The sequence below is a fragment of the Mauremys mutica genome, chromosome 7 (assembly GCF_020497125.1).
Source record: "Mauremys mutica isolate MM-2020 ecotype Southern chromosome 7, ASM2049712v1, whole genome shotgun sequence".
NCBI lineage: Eukaryota > Metazoa > Chordata > Testudines > Geoemydidae > Mauremys > Mauremys mutica.
Window position 1 is genome coordinate 26,182,322 of NC_059078.1, and position 17,975 is coordinate 26,200,296.

At 36.6% G+C, this 17,975-nt stretch overlaps 1 protein-coding gene and 1 long non-coding RNA gene across 9 annotated transcripts in view; one reads left to right on the forward strand and one right to left on the reverse strand.

Moving 5' to 3' along the window:
• The window catches only part of ERC2 (ELKS/RAB6-interacting/CAST family member 2), an 829,394-nt gene that overhangs the window by 744,561 nt on the left and 66,858 nt on the right, over positions 1 to 17,975 (forward strand). For 7 of the 8 annotated variants that reach the window (XM_045024524.1, XM_045024526.1, XM_045024525.1 and 4 more), the window contains 2 exons: positions 6,180 to 6,369; positions 8,254 to 8,337. In XM_045024524.1, coding sequence (XP_044880459.1) covers positions 6,180 to 6,236 — 57 coding nt within the window. In that variant the 3' untranslated portion in view covers positions 6,237 to 6,369; positions 8,254 to 8,337. The remainder of the gene's footprint in view (positions 1 to 6,179; positions 6,370 to 8,253; positions 8,338 to 17,975) is intronic. The other variant, XM_045024523.1, reaches the window with a different exon arrangement.
• Positions 4,761 to 15,066, reverse strand: LOC123374487. The gene is made up of 3 exons (XR_006581122.1): positions 15,019 to 15,066; positions 14,016 to 14,076; positions 4,761 to 4,895 (listed from the first exon to the last, which is right to left on the reverse strand). It is a non-coding gene; the product is annotated as an uncharacterized LOC123374487 (long non-coding RNA).

Here is a 17,975-nt window from a genome sequence, read left to right on the forward strand (position 1 = left end):
ACCTATCATATGAAAGTTGGTAAGAATGGCTGTGATCATAAAGTTTACCTAAAATAATTGGATAACTTACTTGCAGATTAAAAGCATGTGTGATTCTTTTATGTCTTTATGTTTTAGGCTACATGCAGAATTAATTGCTGTCAGCATAAAGCAGACCAAACACAAATGGATTTGCATCAGCTCTTTGTTTAGAAAAACACTGAATGACAGTGAGCATAATTCAGTTTTGCATTTTGAGGGAGGGGGTGGCTATAGAGCATTCACATACTGTAGCACAATACTATATATGGGAAAAATTAGAATTCTTTATGTAAATGTAATAACGTGCAAGTAATACCTTCAAAAGGGAAAAAGGGGAAAAAATCTCTTGCCTCTAGAATGTTAGTCCATTCCAGCTGTCCTCCATCACTTGGTAGGGAAAAGGGTTGGGAAAAGGCCAAAAAGCAAACATTCACAGAACATCCAATTTTTAGCAGAGTATAATGTCCTAATCAGCTTTTACAGAATTGCTTTGAACCATACATGCTATAAATGTATAATACATTCACATACTTAAGTAGTCACACTCCCTGTAATGATGAAAACAAGATGGCTACTTATTTATGCAACTACTCAATACTGTAGTTGACAGGAAAGCCATATTGACTAGTGGAGGGAGCAAGAGACTAAGCACTTGACTGTTATTCCTGGCTCTGCCCAGAGTTCCAACCCTCTAAACCTGCAATTTACATAGATAACCTATGCCTTTGCACTGGGATTTGGTTCTTCTCTGCGTGGCTCCTGCCCCCTTTTAGCATGGCTCATGTTGGATCCATTTACCATGGTTTCCAAACTGTGGAGAAGAAAATTGGGTAGATTAATGCTAACAAGGATTAAACAGAACCACAGGTGATGCTATCTCTGTAGCTTTTCCACCAACCTTCTCATCTTGCAAAAAGAACATGAGTACTTGTGGCACCTTAGCGATTAACAAATTTATTTATTTATTCTTGAAATCTTGCATCCTGCAGTGTTCCAGACAACCAGAGAAGGGGTGGATGATGATGCAGAAGTGGCTGTGGCCTGTGCTGGGATCCCTGGGATCCTTCTGCCTATGGAGGGAATGATAATTTTTCCAAACTTACTTAAATACCTATTACTTGAGAACTAGAGACATTTATTTCAAGTTGTAAAATACTTTAATATAGCCACTTTTGAGTTATTTGTGAGTGGGGGTAGCCATTTGAAATTTGTAAGCAGGATTTTCTCACTTACCTAAGCTCAAAAACATCTAAATGGATTTTCTTCAAGCTTGTCCCAAAAATATTACATTTGGCATGAGACAAAGCATGAGGAATCTCAGCCCCCAAATGGAACATTCTGAGAATGTTCTGAGTGAGTAAAAATAGGAGTTTATAAGAAAAGTAACATTTCATAGAATCATAGAGAAGTTGGAAATAGAAAAGATCTGTCTATTGATCTTCTTTTTTCATATAACACCTTTTATTGTGGTATCTAAGAGCTGTAAGATTATCCAGTTCATCTTTCTGCAAACACAAAACTGTTCCCTGCAGACACTGTAAGTGTTCATTGCCATGAATACTATAGCACAAAATCCATGAATAATCAGTAAAAGTTATATAGACACTCTGTTACTGATTCATTCCAGATAACTCAGTCATTTTGGGCTAATATTTGCATATATATTCAAATTAATATATAGGGAATTGTCCAGCAAAAGACTGATGACATGCTTCTGCAGCAGCCAAGGTATCACAAATGTGTTTGGCTTTATCCCTCTGATGCAGCAGTTTCAGAATATAGTCATATGTATACCACATTGAGATTCTTCTTCTTTGTTCCTATCTTAAAAATGCAATGCCATGTTATCCATATAAAACATAATCTTGCAAAATGTATATTGGCTTTAGAGAAATCACCCCTAAGTTCTACATCAGTTTCTTTTTCCAAAGCATACATCTATCAGCTAAAAGTGCCCTTGTTTTGCCTGTATTATGTCACTCACATCTGGAAAGAACTGAATCCTGCTGTTTTAGAAGCTGATCTCCTGCTGTTATTTGGCTATTTGTAGGATTCTGTCCCAATTCCTCTAATCCAGTATTTTGCAATAGAACCATATTTGGACTCATGCAAATTCTTTTTCTTCCATGTGAGGTTCTCTAAGCTGGGACAACGTATATTGATATCAGAGTTTTAATGTTCTTTTTCAAATCAGTTGAATCTCCTCAACTCCCCTGGGTAGACTATCTATATCTCTCTCTATATATATATATAGCTATCTATGTATCTGTAGATATATAGATATATATAAAAATGCATTCTCCTTTGGTCTGTTGTCCAGAAGTTTTATTCTACTTTAATATTATATAAATCAGCTACAGTGCATGATTTTCTGCTGCAGTCAGGTTTGCCATCTGCTTAAGTTGTTTTTTCCTATTATAACTCTCTATTCTGAGTTCACTGATCCTGGTTCCTATTATGTCAAAGGTTAACTGATATCCGTCCAACCTGTCTGTATGTAGCCTTCATTAGTTCTTTCACTGTGGTCAGCCTCTTCTAAGGTGAGAATACAAAGGAAGATGGTGTGTCTGATATAGCTGATGCATGCCCAAAGATGTTTCTATAAGGAAATCAGTTTTAGCCATCTTTGCTTTACTTTTTGGCATATGGCAAAGACTTACAGCTACCTTGAATCTGCCACTAATGTTTCTGTAAAAGTATAAATTGATCCCCATACATAGCAAAATGTAGACAGAGCAAACTTAGGGACAGATTGTATAGTGCTTTGCTCTACAATTAACTCTATTGAATTCAGAGAGACCACTGGTGGTGTAAGGTACTATTCCATGGTGAGGGAATCACAGTCTGGCCCTTAATGAGCTAGAGCACACAGGCATACATGCCTACTCACTTTGTCAGTTGGCCTTTCTCTGTTGAGAGACAGTTTTGACCAAAATTACATAGGAATTAGTTTACTGAAAAGTTAAAAATGGTTGATTTATAATGATGATCATCATCATCATTTTACCATACCACAAAAATGGGAATTTCCTCATCAAGAGGTTCTGTATATGCCTTAAATGTAATTTTTAAAAAAACTTATAGTGCTGCGTGTTTAACTGTACCTGTGTGTACTTCTCAAAAAAAGGTTAAAAATAGTATTAAAGAAATGACACACACTGAATAATTTAGTAGTATGTATTTCGGTTGTACCAAATATGGTACATTTGCAAGGGCCACTTTAAAACTGTACCATGTTTTCTTGCTTTCACTGTGATTGCCTCTAATCCACTACTCCTTCCTGTTGCTGACTCACTACTGGCAGAAGCCACTCCAACCATTGTCTGGCTATACCAAAAGAGGGACAGGAGACATTTGACATGGGTTTAATCAAGCAGCAACTTTATTATTAGATGTCTGGGACTACCTGGCAGATAAAAGTGTACAGTGCAGGTAACCCCAGTGTTTACTCCATAATTACCTGGGGGGCTTTTACCAGCTCCCCCTGTTTTTCCATCCAGATCCCTCCAGCAAATCCATTGCTGGGACCTTACCATACTGAGGATCTTCCACCGGCTCCCCCTCTTTTTCCATCCAGGTACCTCCAGCAAATCCATTGCTGGGACCTTACCATCCACCCCCAACCCTCATAGGAGAGTTAAGGTGGGCGCTAATAGTGGGGGTTGACTCCCTGCCATAGGAGTCCCTAACCACCCCCTATTCGCTCCTTTACCAAACACCTCTTTTAAGTCCTTTTCCAAGCCATTTATCCGGTCACTGGTTGCCTTTCCTATGAAGTACCTGCACTGGACATCTGCCCTACACTCAAATAATGAGTTGTGACATATTGCCTACCGCCCATCATGCCATGCATGAACAGAGCCCATCTGAACCTGCTATGGGGAAGGCAAAAAAAACCCCCAACTCCACCTAGGCCAATATGGTAGCAAGGGAAAAATTCCTTCCCAGCCCCCCTCAACAGAGCAGCGGCTGGCATGATGCCCACATCAGGTCTAGATCAAACCTGGTATTTTACCACCTAAACGGGAGGGAGCGTGGGTGCCGCCTCAGCCTGCTCCATGCAAAAGGGAGGGTTAAGGTACAGGGCTTCCCCTTTTAAGCCCCTCATTCCCAGGGGATGAGTCAGCAACCACACTGACCCTTTTGCAGCAGTTTTTATCTCCTCCCCCCCAAGCCATAAAGCACAGTTCCCTTCATTCAGCTAGCCTGCCAAATCCCACCCCTCACCTCTTAAAGGTGCAGGGTGGTCATTAGCTGATGTGAAACACCATCTCCTGAAATGCCGACTCAGCATTGGAATGGGGATGAGAACAGACCAATAGTACCAACAGCTACTGAACTGAGAGACTATTTAAAGTACTAACAGGTTTTGCTGATGGTGATGGGATACAGAAGTTAGAAGAAAGGAGACAAAAAGGGAAAGAAAACAGGCATGAGAGTATATGTGGAAAAGAGAGAAGAGAAAGAAATGCAGAGCAGACTAAAGGTAAATGGTAGGGAGAGAAGAGAGTATGAGAAGAGAGGAAATTGGGACAGATTAGAAGGAAGGGAAATATGGAGAAAAAAACTTACATAGTTTGGCCCCAGGCAATTACAGTTGACAGGTACTGTATGTAAGATTTGTCCATAAATAATATGTTAATATTTCTAATTATAGAAGATACGTAAAGGAATGGAATAATCATCAAGAGATTTATTTTACAAAATATAAAGAATAAGATTTGTAAATGCTTCTTCCATAATATTTATTTTATAAGTTTTGCAGATCTGCTGTTCTTTTCCACTTGTACTTTAAAATTAATTTAAACCCTTGTTGTTATGCTTCAAATTGTGAAATCTTCTAAGGTCAATGAGTGAAGTAATTGACCTGCCTCCTGTAAGAGACAAATATGCAAGATAAATTACATAATTAGTTTTAATTACATAATTACGGTGTTTAATGTGTGGGGGTCAAAGGTTACTATTACATTTAGAAGTTATGGCAAAGAACACAAAAATAAGCAACATAGTTTAATTCTGTGTTTCTTTAAGGTTTTCTAAAAGGGTTTCAGTATGAGCTATCCTTGACCTTGAACATTGGATGATTATGGCAAATAATATATTGCTGTTATGCCTTGTAGAATCATAGAGACACCTTTGTAAATGGCTAAGTGCACTTTACCAAAGACTTCATTTAGATTTAAAGTATACTAAAGTTAATCAGGAGTGGGAACTCAACTGACAGCAATTTAATTTGATTGGATAAGGTAATTACGTGATTACCAGTAGTGTTTATATATGCACAAGGATATTTTTATTGGGAAAATCTAATTGCTTTCTTACTAAGAAGAGAAAAAAACAAACAAATTTGTTATCACAGGTTAAGAGGATATCCTTCACTCCTCTATGAAACAGCTTCTTGTTATATATTAGAGACAAAATGAATTTGTTTTACCTTAGAACATTTGCTGATTTGCAGCAGGATTATATTAAGTTCTTTTTTTTCTAAAATATAAGTACTAAGGGTTTTTTTGTTTCGTTTTGTTTTTTGTGAATCTTATCACTTACGCAGGAATTTGGTGATACCCTAAAGATTTTGTGATGCTGGTCATTCATGATCCCTTTTAATTGTGCAAGAACTGTTGCTTAAATACATCATAGTCTGTTTTTCCATCTAGAAAATGTACATAGGCCAAAGCTAAACCTAAGGATCCAGGTTATTAATGGTTATTTGGGTTTTCCATGTTTAAAAAAAAAAGGCAGTTATTTACTATACCAGAGTTAGAGTAGCCAGCCAACAGAAGCAATGTTTTCACTCTTATGAGACTGGATTTAGAGTTGCCTTCTGGGGCATTGCTGAGTGAAATCTCATTTTATTTACTAAATGCCTGATGCAAAGCCCATTTAACTCAATGAATCAGGCCCTGATTTTTCATGGTACTGGTGATGCATGCCACTTTTGTAGAGTTGCATCAGATGTCATTGAAGAGATGGAAGCAGGAAACTAAAGATGACAAGAACAACTGAATGAAATGGGCTAATTACAATATGACAAGTTTGGTCATCCAGATATATTTCTGGTTGTTCAAATACACTATTTCTCCCCCATACTTGTTTTTCCCTTATGCACGTTTTAAATAAAATATTACAATTTTGAATATGTTGTCTTTTTAAACTAGATGATCCAGTCACTGTTGGAGGCACATAGCCATGGCAAATCTCACGCTGTACATTGATCACCTGTCCAACCTTTGCCTAGAGTGTGATCCCCAGTTCCTTCAAGAGTTCCATCTTTACCTGTCTATAAAGAGGAGGAGGAGGAGAGAGACATCTGGGATAACCACACATCAAAGATTAACACCAGAGCAGGTTGAATCTTATATTGTTTTCTAAATCAGTTGCCAGTACTAATTTAAATATTTGATGAAGATTTTTCCTTGATGCATATTGTAATGTCATCAGACAGATTGCAGCATGTGACAAGTTTTTACCATCTTAAAAATTTCTTGATTAAACTTCCCACTTACCAAAATTATGCATACATTTTTCACAGACCCAAAATGTGAAACTGAAACTCAGGTCAGTCCAGAAAGTATAAAGAAATCAGTTAATGATGATCATGTTTAGTGATGTCTTTGAACAGGTCTCTTGCAAACATGCCTAATACAAAGTCAGAAATGATTTGTTAAGATGTCCAAAAATGTGGAGGTTATGTTATTCTTCTACCATCCTGTGCTTACATGGTTGAATGCAGGATCTTCAACAAGTACACCCATTTGCTCCAGGCATATTAAACTTACATTTCTTACCCATTCTTCCTCCTCCATTACCACGAGAACCTTGATATGCACAAAACAGACAGGGTTTCACTTACTATCCTAAGGACTGCCCCTCCAGGAGTCTAGCACAGCCCACATGCAATTCTGGAATATGTCCAGTTTTTTTTCCTAAGCAGAATGTGAACCTGTGACCTTGTGGGCCTCAGGCAAGAGGGCTGCCTACTGAGCCACCAATACCCAGGCCATCAATAAGTTTTAAATGCCAGTTGCAGACTTCATAGAGATAATGACTTCAGTGTGTAAAGGTTTTGTTGTAGAGACCACAGCCTCACATATGGTGTGATAGAGTAAATATGCTGAAGCCATTTTAGATCTGTTGTGTAACTGAACTATCTTGATATAACAGTTTTTGTAGTACATTTCCATTCATGAGATATTATTGAAAGTGACACTGATATATAGGTTTAGGCCTAGAGTGTAGATATTGTACCAAGAAGGTTTAGCAAAATCAGAATGTTTTCATGAAATTGTTAGAGTGGAAATTTCACTGTAAACAGTTTTTTGTTTGGATTTAAACATTTTCCTTCAGGATTTGCAACCCACAAATTGCAATGGTGTGCTAGTGAATGAGAACCTGAAAGTAAAAATACTTGTAACCGAGAACCAGATACTGAAAGTGTTGAGTCAATTTTTATTATGTTTGTTAAATGAAATGCAAAGACTAAACAAATATAAATCTTGAAAGGTTAGATTTAAAAATTATTTCAAATATAACAATCCAAGGGAACATTAGTAACACAGGTAAATAAATTTGTTTGTTTTTTAATATTATTTTTAACCTGAGAGTACCCCTTTATTGTATGTTCTTGTATTGTTCAGATATAAGATAAAATTACCCTAGATGAAGCCTTAAGGTTTCTGGCCTATTTCTATTTTATTAATGTTCTCCATTTCCAATTTAGTAGTAAAAAATAAATAAAAGGTGTATGAGATTTTAGATAATTCTCATTCATTTACTGTTGTTATTAATCATGGTTATTACTAGGGCCCTACCAAATTCACGGACTGTGAAATCTGGTCTCCCCTGTGAAATCTGGTTTTTTGTGTACTTTTGCCCACAGATTTCATGGGAGAGACCAGCGTTTCTCAAACCAGGGTCCTGACACAAAAGGGGGTCACAAGGCTATTGTAGGCAGGTAGTGGTATTGTCACTCTTAGGCGCTGCTGCTGGCAACAGCACTGCCTTCAGAGCCGGGCAGCTAGAGAGTGGTGGCTGCTGGCTGGGTGCTCAGCTCTGAAGGCAGTTCAATCTATTTAAATGTTAATGTTTTTTATACAACTTCATAGATTAGTAAGCATTAAGTATGAACCTAGAACCTAGAACACTTGACTAGACCACTAGCATTATCAAATTAATTTGAATTTTTATCAATATTTCTGATTAGATAATATGTTTTCATTATGTATGCTACAGTTGAGCCCAGACCTGCAGATGCTTAATCACACATGTAGTCCTGACTTATGGAAGTAGCTTACTGACTTACGTGTGTGCACTCATGTGAGTAACGGTCTGCAATATCAGGCCAGATTTTTATTTTATTTTTTGGGGGTGCACTAAAATGTTAGTTTTCATAATGACAGCTGAGAAATACTTTTAAAGTCTCTGGAGGGCTGTAGCTGGTATAAGACTAGAACTGTAGATTTGCTTGGCAGTCCTTTTGTTATTTTTGTATGTCTGCTCCAAGTACTTCAAGAAAACAAGTGATGTGCAAGATTTTTGTTACTTTGCATCCAGTAGATATACAACTTAATTTGGTATCTGAAATTGCTATATTGTGAACTGGCACTTTAAATGTCACATAAACTGGTAAAATACAAAACAGAAATAGAAAATTAAATATACAGAAAGAGCCCTTTTTTAAAAAGGGTCAGTTTCTTCCACTGATGCTTACGTTAATTTGTACCTTACTCCACAAGTATCCCTATTGATTGTAGCCAGGTTACTCACAGAGTAAGGAAGCACTCAGTATGAGCAGGGGTGGCAGAATCTGTGCAAAAGTAGATAATACTTGGGATAGATGATAATTTAATCACTGTTGAGACTGAGGTCCTTTATTTGTCCACAAGATAGATACAGTACATTTGGCAGCAGTGCATGGTTCCCCACACAGTTCTGTCACTCTGCCTTAAATCTTCATTGGAAGGACCATCTTTTTACAATACCTACAGAGCAATATTGCTACATATCTTTCATAAACAATGTATTTCATAATGCACAGCAGATACAACAACAGGTGTTATAAATCAGTACTATAATTAGTTTGCGTAGGTGGGGGCAGTACATAGGAAGAATAATGAATTGATGGAAACACGTGCCAGTACATGGAACTAACTAGCAGGATGATTGTTGAACACTGCAAAGAAGAGGTAGGTTTTGAGCTGCATTTCAAAAACAATTATGTCCATGAAATAGAGAGAGGTACCAAGGTTATGAATATGATATAAATAGCTAGATAGTGAATACACTGTTTGTGACAGCTAGTGCAGTGGTAGAAAAGAATTGACTTCAAACAGGAAGATAGAGATTGGGGGGTCTGAAAGGATGATTGAGCTGACAGAGTAATTGGGAGTTTAGCGAGAAATTGGTAGGACCATAGCAATGAAAATTCTTGAAGATGAGAGCAATTTCTTAATGGATGGGGGATTATTTGGAGGCCAATGGAAGTCTTTTAGGGTGAGTGTATTATGGTTGTATTTTTACCTATGAATGGTCATGCTTATTACAATGTTCTAGAAAGACTGGTGGTTGGATATGCATGACTTTGGGAAACCATAGAGGAAGGGAGATACAGTAATCAACTAAAATGATTATGGGGCTGGAGCACATTACTTGTGAGGACAGGCTGAGGGAACTGCACTTATTTAGTCTGCAGAAGAGACGAGAGGGGGGGATTTGATAGCAGCCTTCAACTACCTGAAGGGGGTTCCAATGAGGATGGAGCTCGGCTGTTCTCAGTGATGGGAGATGACAGAACAAGGAGCAATGGTTTCAAGTTGCAGTAGGGGAGGTCTAGGTTGGATATTAGGAAAAAACTATTTTACTAGGAGGGTGGTGAAGCACTGGAATGGGTTACCTAGGGAGGTGGTGGAATCTCCATCCTTAGAGGTTTTTAAGGCCCAGCTTGACAAAGCCCTGGCTGGGATGATTTAGTGGGGTTGGTCCTGCTTTGAGCAGGGGGTTGGACTAGATGACCTCCTGAGGTCTCTTCCAACCCTAATCTCCTATGATTCTTCTATGATTCTATGATGTGATGAATGAGCAACCAGAGTGAGTAGCCAATGGGAGGCTGTGTTGTTGAAATGATAGGCAGGCTTGCAGTTATAGCACTGTGAAAGAATGTTAATATGGAGTCTGATGTTTACATGCATTTCCTTTTACCAGTTCAAAATGTGTTGCCTTTCAATTTCATTGGATATGCTCTTGTTCTTCTATAAAGAGAGATTAAATAACAGCATTCTATACCAGTGGTTCTCAAATTTTCCTGCCTTGACCCCTTGTTATAACAGAAAAAGATTTCAGGACCCCCACATTGCCCTATTCCCTTTAATTTAGCTATAAAGGAAAGGAGGATATTCACAACCCTCTGGAACCTGTTTGCAACTGTTCTTGGAGGTCAGAAGCCCTAGGTTAAGAACCCACAATTTATAACATTCATCATTTTATATACGTTTTCCAGGACATTCTTATTCATATCTCCTGTAAACTAAACAGTCTCTTCGTATGGAAGTCTTTCCATGCTTCCGATCATTTTTGTTGACTCTCTCTGGACTTCTTCTGTTTCTGCTGTATCTTTTTTAGGTGGGGTAACCAGAACTGAACTCAATATTCCACTTGAGGTATATCATCAATTTATTTAATGATATTGTAATATTTTCCATATTATTTTCTAACCTGTTCTTTATATACCTGAAGATGAGAATCTTCTACAAAAGAATTAAGTTGAATATGTGGCACTGATGATTGAAGTGATGTATGAAGCTACTGTAGTCAGGCTTATCTCTGTGCCCTTTCAGTACTTAGTCATTCTACAGAGATGACCAGTGAGGGTGCCAGATTGATGGCACCACTCACTTTTGATGTCAGATTGAATCCACCATAACTTTTGGATAGGCTAACAAACATCTGTAAGATGATAATGATTTTTGGTCATGATCAACCTGAGCTGTATTTATACCTGTGACTAGAGTTGAAAGGCGCTTCCCCTGAATACCGGTCTTTTAATGACTTAACACCATTTTTAGTTTATGTACATGTCTAGAGGAAAAGCAATCTGTTCATGTATTGGCCTTTAAAATACCAGCCACTCTTTTGTTAAAAAAAAATGGAGCTTGTCAATAAATGATGATTGAGGATTTGAACAAGCATTCAAATGCTGGACTAATAACTTTAACCAGCCTGTCAGATAGCTTTAACCCACTCATATAGGAACGTATACAGTGTAGCAGTCACTCATGAAATATGAAACTATGAGAACAGCTGAATAAATTCAGACACATTTTTGAACATTCTAAACTTTGTCTTAAAAATTGGATAATATGGAAGAAAAACTAATACCACTTTCTTTTGTTTTTGTTATTCTGTTCAGTAACTGGGAAAACTTAAAATTTCTTGGAGTTGCTGGTTTAAAGAACAACTGGCAATTTTTTAACACTATGGTATATTTAGCCACCCCATACAAACTCTATTCCTTCTCACTCATTAAGGAATGAATCTGGTTTCTGTTTTGTTCAATACTGTATATACATCGCACCCATAAATATTTGAACTAAGTAAATACAGGATCTCAAACATAGAATAAGCTTTCAGTATAAATTCGGGGCTGGGAGTGTCTTTTAAAATATTTTATTCAAAGGCCAAATGCTGCCCTTTAGAAAAAAAAATACTTAAGCTAAAAAAATGGATGGATTTCCATGTGCTGTATAGCAGCAAATTCTTGACCAGATTATGTCTTGATTTTCACATTTATATGTCTACAGATCGGCTATAAAGAATCTGTGGGGAGGGCTTTGCGGATACCCGCTTCAGAAACACATGGCCAGTGTTCAGCCATATCTGGGGCTAGTTTAATTCTCCTTCTTCATTCAAGGTGCCTCATTTTTGCTTACAAATACAGAACAGACTCCCTAGTAATTTTCTTACTTGAAAGCACAATGGTTTTATTCCTAACTGGTAATAGCATGAATTGGACATACGTTTATGACTGTGCTAAAAAAAACCCATGCATAACGTGAAAGATAGTTCTGTGATGGGTAGTTGCAAAAAAATATACCAAACGTTGCATATTGTAAAATTTTGATTAAAATTGTACTTATATAAATTTATATGTATAGCCCAATGGTGGTATATACCTGACCTTTATGCATTACAAAATTATGAATGAAAGTTTGCATGATTTTGTCACATGGACATTTGTTGCTGTCACCCTCTCCCAGATGCCACAATACTTTGTCTATTCAAAGCATATCTGTAAGATACATATGATATGAAATTCTGAGGGACAATCTAGTTTATAATCAGTGGTACAGTCCATCCAGGCTTGCCTTGGAATGAGACAAGGTTTTTGTTACGTTTTGGAGTCTGGTTAAAACGATTCTCTGCGTACCCACTTAATGTGGTTAGATCAGCCCCTGTAATATCTTGATCCTCTTGTGTGTAATATGCCTTTTAAATATGATCAAACATAGAATAAATTTAATTATAAAAGAGTCTTTTAAAACAACGACAATTATAAATATAGCACATATGGCCACTGTTTACAAGGCAAAATCATACAATATAAGAAACAAAATAAAAATGTAATGTATAGAAACAACATTACTATGCATTACACAATTAATTAATTAATGTGAATCTCCTCCATTTAACTTTACAAAACCAAATAATTTACATTAAAAGTAATTTACATTACATTACAGTGTCCACCCTTTATTTTGATGACAGTTATATCTATTGACTGAATACCTGAGGCGACTGAAAATGCATGCTGCTTTAGCAAAGTTAATTATAACTTACACTCTAAATTTTTCTTTCAGCTATTTCTGTTTCACATGGTAATATAGGAATTAATGGGCTACTCCATTAATTCTACTGAATTTGGACATACCTGCCCCTTTGTGGGGTTCTGCAACATAAAGGGGGGGAAACATGCACAGCTAGAGATAGCCACCCTTTTCAGAGGATGAGAGAATAACAGCATATCTTCAACAAGGTTCAGTGGTTACTTTCAGCTCCTTAAATGTTTGATTGTATGCTCATGGAAGTCAATGGCAAAACTCCCACTGACTTTAGTAGTTCAAGACCATAGCCTAAATGCATAAAGCCACATGTATGTGTTGTACAATATAAATAAAAACATACATCACCAAAAATAATGAACTTATGCTAATGGCATGTGAAGTTTAAGTCTCAAAAATTGGGAATTTCTGAAAGCTAAGATTGCTTTGACAACCTTAATTTAGACACAGAGCACATCCTACTTATTTTATGGTATACATTAGTAACAGACAATATTAATTTGGGTTTTCACTTAACAAGGAAAATAAAACTGCAAAATGTGACATACTGATAGCATGGTCAAGTTACTGCTATCAGATTAATTTTAAGCATGCTGGGAATTTTGCTGACTTTTGAGGACTTGATTTCTGAACCTTAACATTGGATTAATCTGTTTGGTTTGGTTTTAAACTTTCTCGTTTTTGAAAAAGAAATATGAAAAAAAGAAATGCTTTGCTCACAGAATTTGTGTATACCTTGATCCAGTGCAATCAGTTTGTAGTGTTTGAAAGTTGTTTGAAACTGAGCTATTCAGTTTACATCTAAACTTTGGAACTATCTCTATGCTAAAATCCATTATGTAAATCAACCTGTTTAAAACACTTTAGTAAAATATCTACACTAAAGGCTCCATAACCCAATAGCTCTCTCTTCTGCAGAGCCTATACAGCTCCCCAGTTCCTGGCCCCAGCAGATAGACCAATCCTTAATTAATCCTTTAAATTCCTTAATACACCGAGCTTTTTGGCCTAGAGCTCTTATAAGTTCCTTGGTCTGTAGATATGCTTTCAGCCTCTGCTGGCTTTGGTAATGCAGTAGTGAATCCTTAATACATATATTTTAAAAGAGCTAGAAAAATACAAGAAAAGTTATGCACAAAATCTTCGTTTGTAACACTCAACTTTAAAGCTGCTGAACTGATTTTCTTCAAAGTTTTCTTCAAGCAGACTTTTTCAATGAGATCTGCAAAACAAAGTTTGACATTCCTAGCCGTAGCCATTTGATGCAGACACAGCAGCAAATTGAGGACAGACACATGCATGGAATTAAGCGGCAGGCTGTAACTTTTTTTAAACTTTAGAACAGGGGAGGGGCACTACTTACCCATCACCCATACTCTCCTGTGCCAGGCATTTAATTGGTTTCAGTGCAGGGATTACAGGGCTCCTTACCATGTAACCCATAACTCGGGGTATGTTCTCCTCAGCCTTCCCCACTGGACTCAACTCTCTATAAGTCCAAGCACCCTCCCTCCTGTGAGGGGGACAGAGGTTGCAGAAATGTTGGGACCTTGACTTGTAATGGCCACAAGATTTGACCCTGGCCCACGAAGGCCTCACCATATCCCATGAACCTGAGGCCCATCACCAAACTGCAGGCCTTTTAACTCTGGGAACCCTTTATTTTATCCTTTTAAATGCACTGGAAACTGGCCTCAAATTGCAGTGAATTAACAACTCAACTCAGTTAGGTACTGAGTGCATTCCTACTTAACCCACGGTGGCTTGAAGGTGCTGTGAGAACTTATTAATGTACTTAGCTAAATTTTTTACTTTGAGCTCCAATTATGATTTTTATATGAAGCTAAAACATAATTTCAGCATGTATACATCTTAACTCTTGTGTGTGCTAATGAAACATTACTTTTATTTCTTTTTAGTTGTATCTTACTCCTTTAGTTACCAGAAAACAATAATTTGCTTTATTCTTGGTTCAGAAGTATTAATTATGTAGCATTCAGCTATTTGGGGAGGGGAACAGGGAGAAGTAAACTAAATGTTAATTGCAGATAAATACATTTAAAATGTGTGATATTTTTAAATATTTTTTTTAAATTGAGTAACCTGCAAAAAAAAAGCTAACAATGAATAAATGGTTCAGGGTACACATGAAAAGATACTTCACCTGATAGAATTGTTCCACAGTTGACTGGTGCATGTAAATACTTTCTCAGTTACTCCATAAAGAGTCTCTAATAAATTTATTTGATGGGAAATAAACAGTAAATAAGGCACTTAGTGTAAAGGAATTATATCTCACATATGTATTGTCATTCTACTTTTGCTATAAGGAATCCATTTCTGTAATCTATATTTCACTACCCATTAGATATAGGCTTTCTAGGTACCAGGTGTGGTCATCATGCTGACATTCAGGCAAGCTTGAACCACCATTGTGCATTTCCAGCAGTTTTAGTTTTTTTGTATACTAATTAAATGGTATACTGGTAAATCTCTATACAGATCTGTTTTTTCTCACAGAAGCAGAACTCTAAAATAATGAATGCTTAGAAAAGGGAAATGAATTACACATTCATGAATTCATGATCTAGGCACAAACATTTAAATATGCTTAATGACAGCAAGCTACACTTCTGGAAATAATGTTTTGCAAACAGGCTTGTGGAAAGCTGGCTTCTTGTATACAATGATTCATACATTAAATTAATGTTCTCAGTCAAAGGAGTATTAAAAACAAAATGCATGAGGAGCAGCAGGAATATCACTTGGTGAATTAGCATATATTTCTAAAACTCTCTTGAAGTAATTTTTCCATCTGTTTTAACTAAGTGCCATGCCATTGTATACCTGTACAATATTTAAAGCACAGTGCTGAAGTATGAAGGCTTCCTTTGTTTCATGTGTTACAAGCCCATAGTCTGTTTGCATTGTATCTTCCATCTTCAAAAAACCTTCCCTCAACCCCCTTGACTCTTTGGGTCCCTCTTTACCTAAAAAATCCTCAAGTGTGCTCTCTACCAACATCAACTCTGATCTTAATTCCCTCCAATCTGGCTTCTATTCTACATTCCACCAAAGCCATCCTGCCCCAGGTTACTAATAAGAGTCAGGTAAATAATATTAATTGGATAATTTTTTGACAAATTCAACATTTTTGAATAATGTATTCAGTTAGTAATTTTCCATTATTTGCACAGTTCTACTTAGTAATGACCCCTGGCTAGGTAATCTAAAGTGACACTTTATCCTCTTTTTTTTTTATTTGCCTGTGTCCGCTTCCTTTCTTCTGTTAGGTTCTGCAGCTCCTTTTCTCTCTTGGTTCTCATCCAGTCTCACAGTATTTCCTTCACTGTATTCTCTAGTGACTCTTGATCCTCCTCTTTGGCCCTATTTCACCATTAATCTTAATGCTGTATCCTCAGTCTTTTCTTCTTCTCCCTCTGTATTGTTGCTGGTGACCAAAGCCACTCCCATATTTTCAACTATAAACTTTATACAAATGATTCCCAAATGTACCTCCACATTCTCCCCATTCTCATCTGTCTTATCTCAAAGTGTTTACAGACCTTTCCTCACTGATGTGTCGCCATCACCTCAAATCCATTGTTTCCAAAACTGAAATTCTGCACTTGCAGGTTGGGGCTGAATCTTACCACCTCCACCTCTTCCCCTCCTACTCAGAGTGACTAAGAAGTTTTTGAAAGATTGGGCCACCATAATTTATACTGGTTATCCTGACCTTGGTTCCCTTGTCTGCATAGACATCAATCATGTACACAATAGACTTTAGGATTGGTGGCAGTTATCAACATATGTTCCAGAGAAAGAGAGAAAGCATATAGTGCCTAGCACGGGAATCATTTATTCTTCTTTTTTAACGTTTGATTTCCTGTGTATGGGAATCCATAATACTGACAGTTTATTGCAAAAGAGATACATAATAATTAAATACACATTTGCTTTCTTAAAGAACTTGTGCAGTTTTTTTAGTATATGCAAAAATTGTTTGCTTTATGTAACTATTCCCCTTGTCTAAATTTAAGAAATTGATGATAAATGTTCAAAGGATCATGTAAAACTGTTAAATTGTCAGCTTCAAAACTGCATAAAATGTTGACGTTTTCATTAGATCCCAGTGCTGAGGAATGTCCGGCTTTCATCATAACAGAGTTGTTTAGTTCTATGTAAAGTCTAAATACTCTGCCCTTGGGAGATATCTTACTGTCACCTGCTCCTAAATTGAAAATTATTTGTTCAGCCAAAGTTTTTTTTTTAAAGGAATTTATTTTTTTTCTTTAACAGAGGTCTTTGATGTGGGACAGAATTCCTCTTCAGTGTAAAATAAGCCAAGGCCTAAGTAAGAGATCCTATATTGGAGAGATGCTATTAAACAACTATTTAGTTTAAATGCATCCTGTTCTAGATAAGCAACTAAAATCTGTCCCTTTTTGACCTCTTTCTTTCTGTCTACATTAAACAGATATCTAGATATTTGGATAAATGTCCTTTTAGATACTTTACCAAGAGAACACTTTAAACCCCTTCTCCTGTTAGCTCTTTGTCTGTAAATAAAAAAGTACTATGTGAACTTATTTGAAGTATTCATATTCACAGTTCTAATAGTCCAAATATGTACTGCATGGAATAATGGAGGAGCAAAAGATAATAGAAGAGAAAGAGAAAAAGATAATATAACCTAATATTAAAATATAATCAAAAGGTTGTACATTTCAGATATAACCAGAACTATCAACAGTATAATCTTAATTAAAAAATATAAGAAAATGCTGCAGACCCTGTAGAACAAATTCAGTCTTGATATAAGCAGATGTAGTTGCCATTGAAGTTAATGGGAATTGTTCCCACTTACACCAAAACTGTACTTGGGCCTGTGCCTACATCTCAATCTTAAATTTTTCTGTATAAGAAAAAAGAATAAGGCCCTGTTTATTTTTAAAGGCTCTTGTTGAAATTAGGGGGGGCTTTCATGAGTAAGACTATTTAAAAACTTAGCAAGGGTCTCTGGTTTTGGCCCTGGTTTAATTGTTTTCATTAAGTATATTGCAAAGAATGTTTTACAAATAAACATGGCTGGTTAATATGAAAGTTTAATATGCTGGC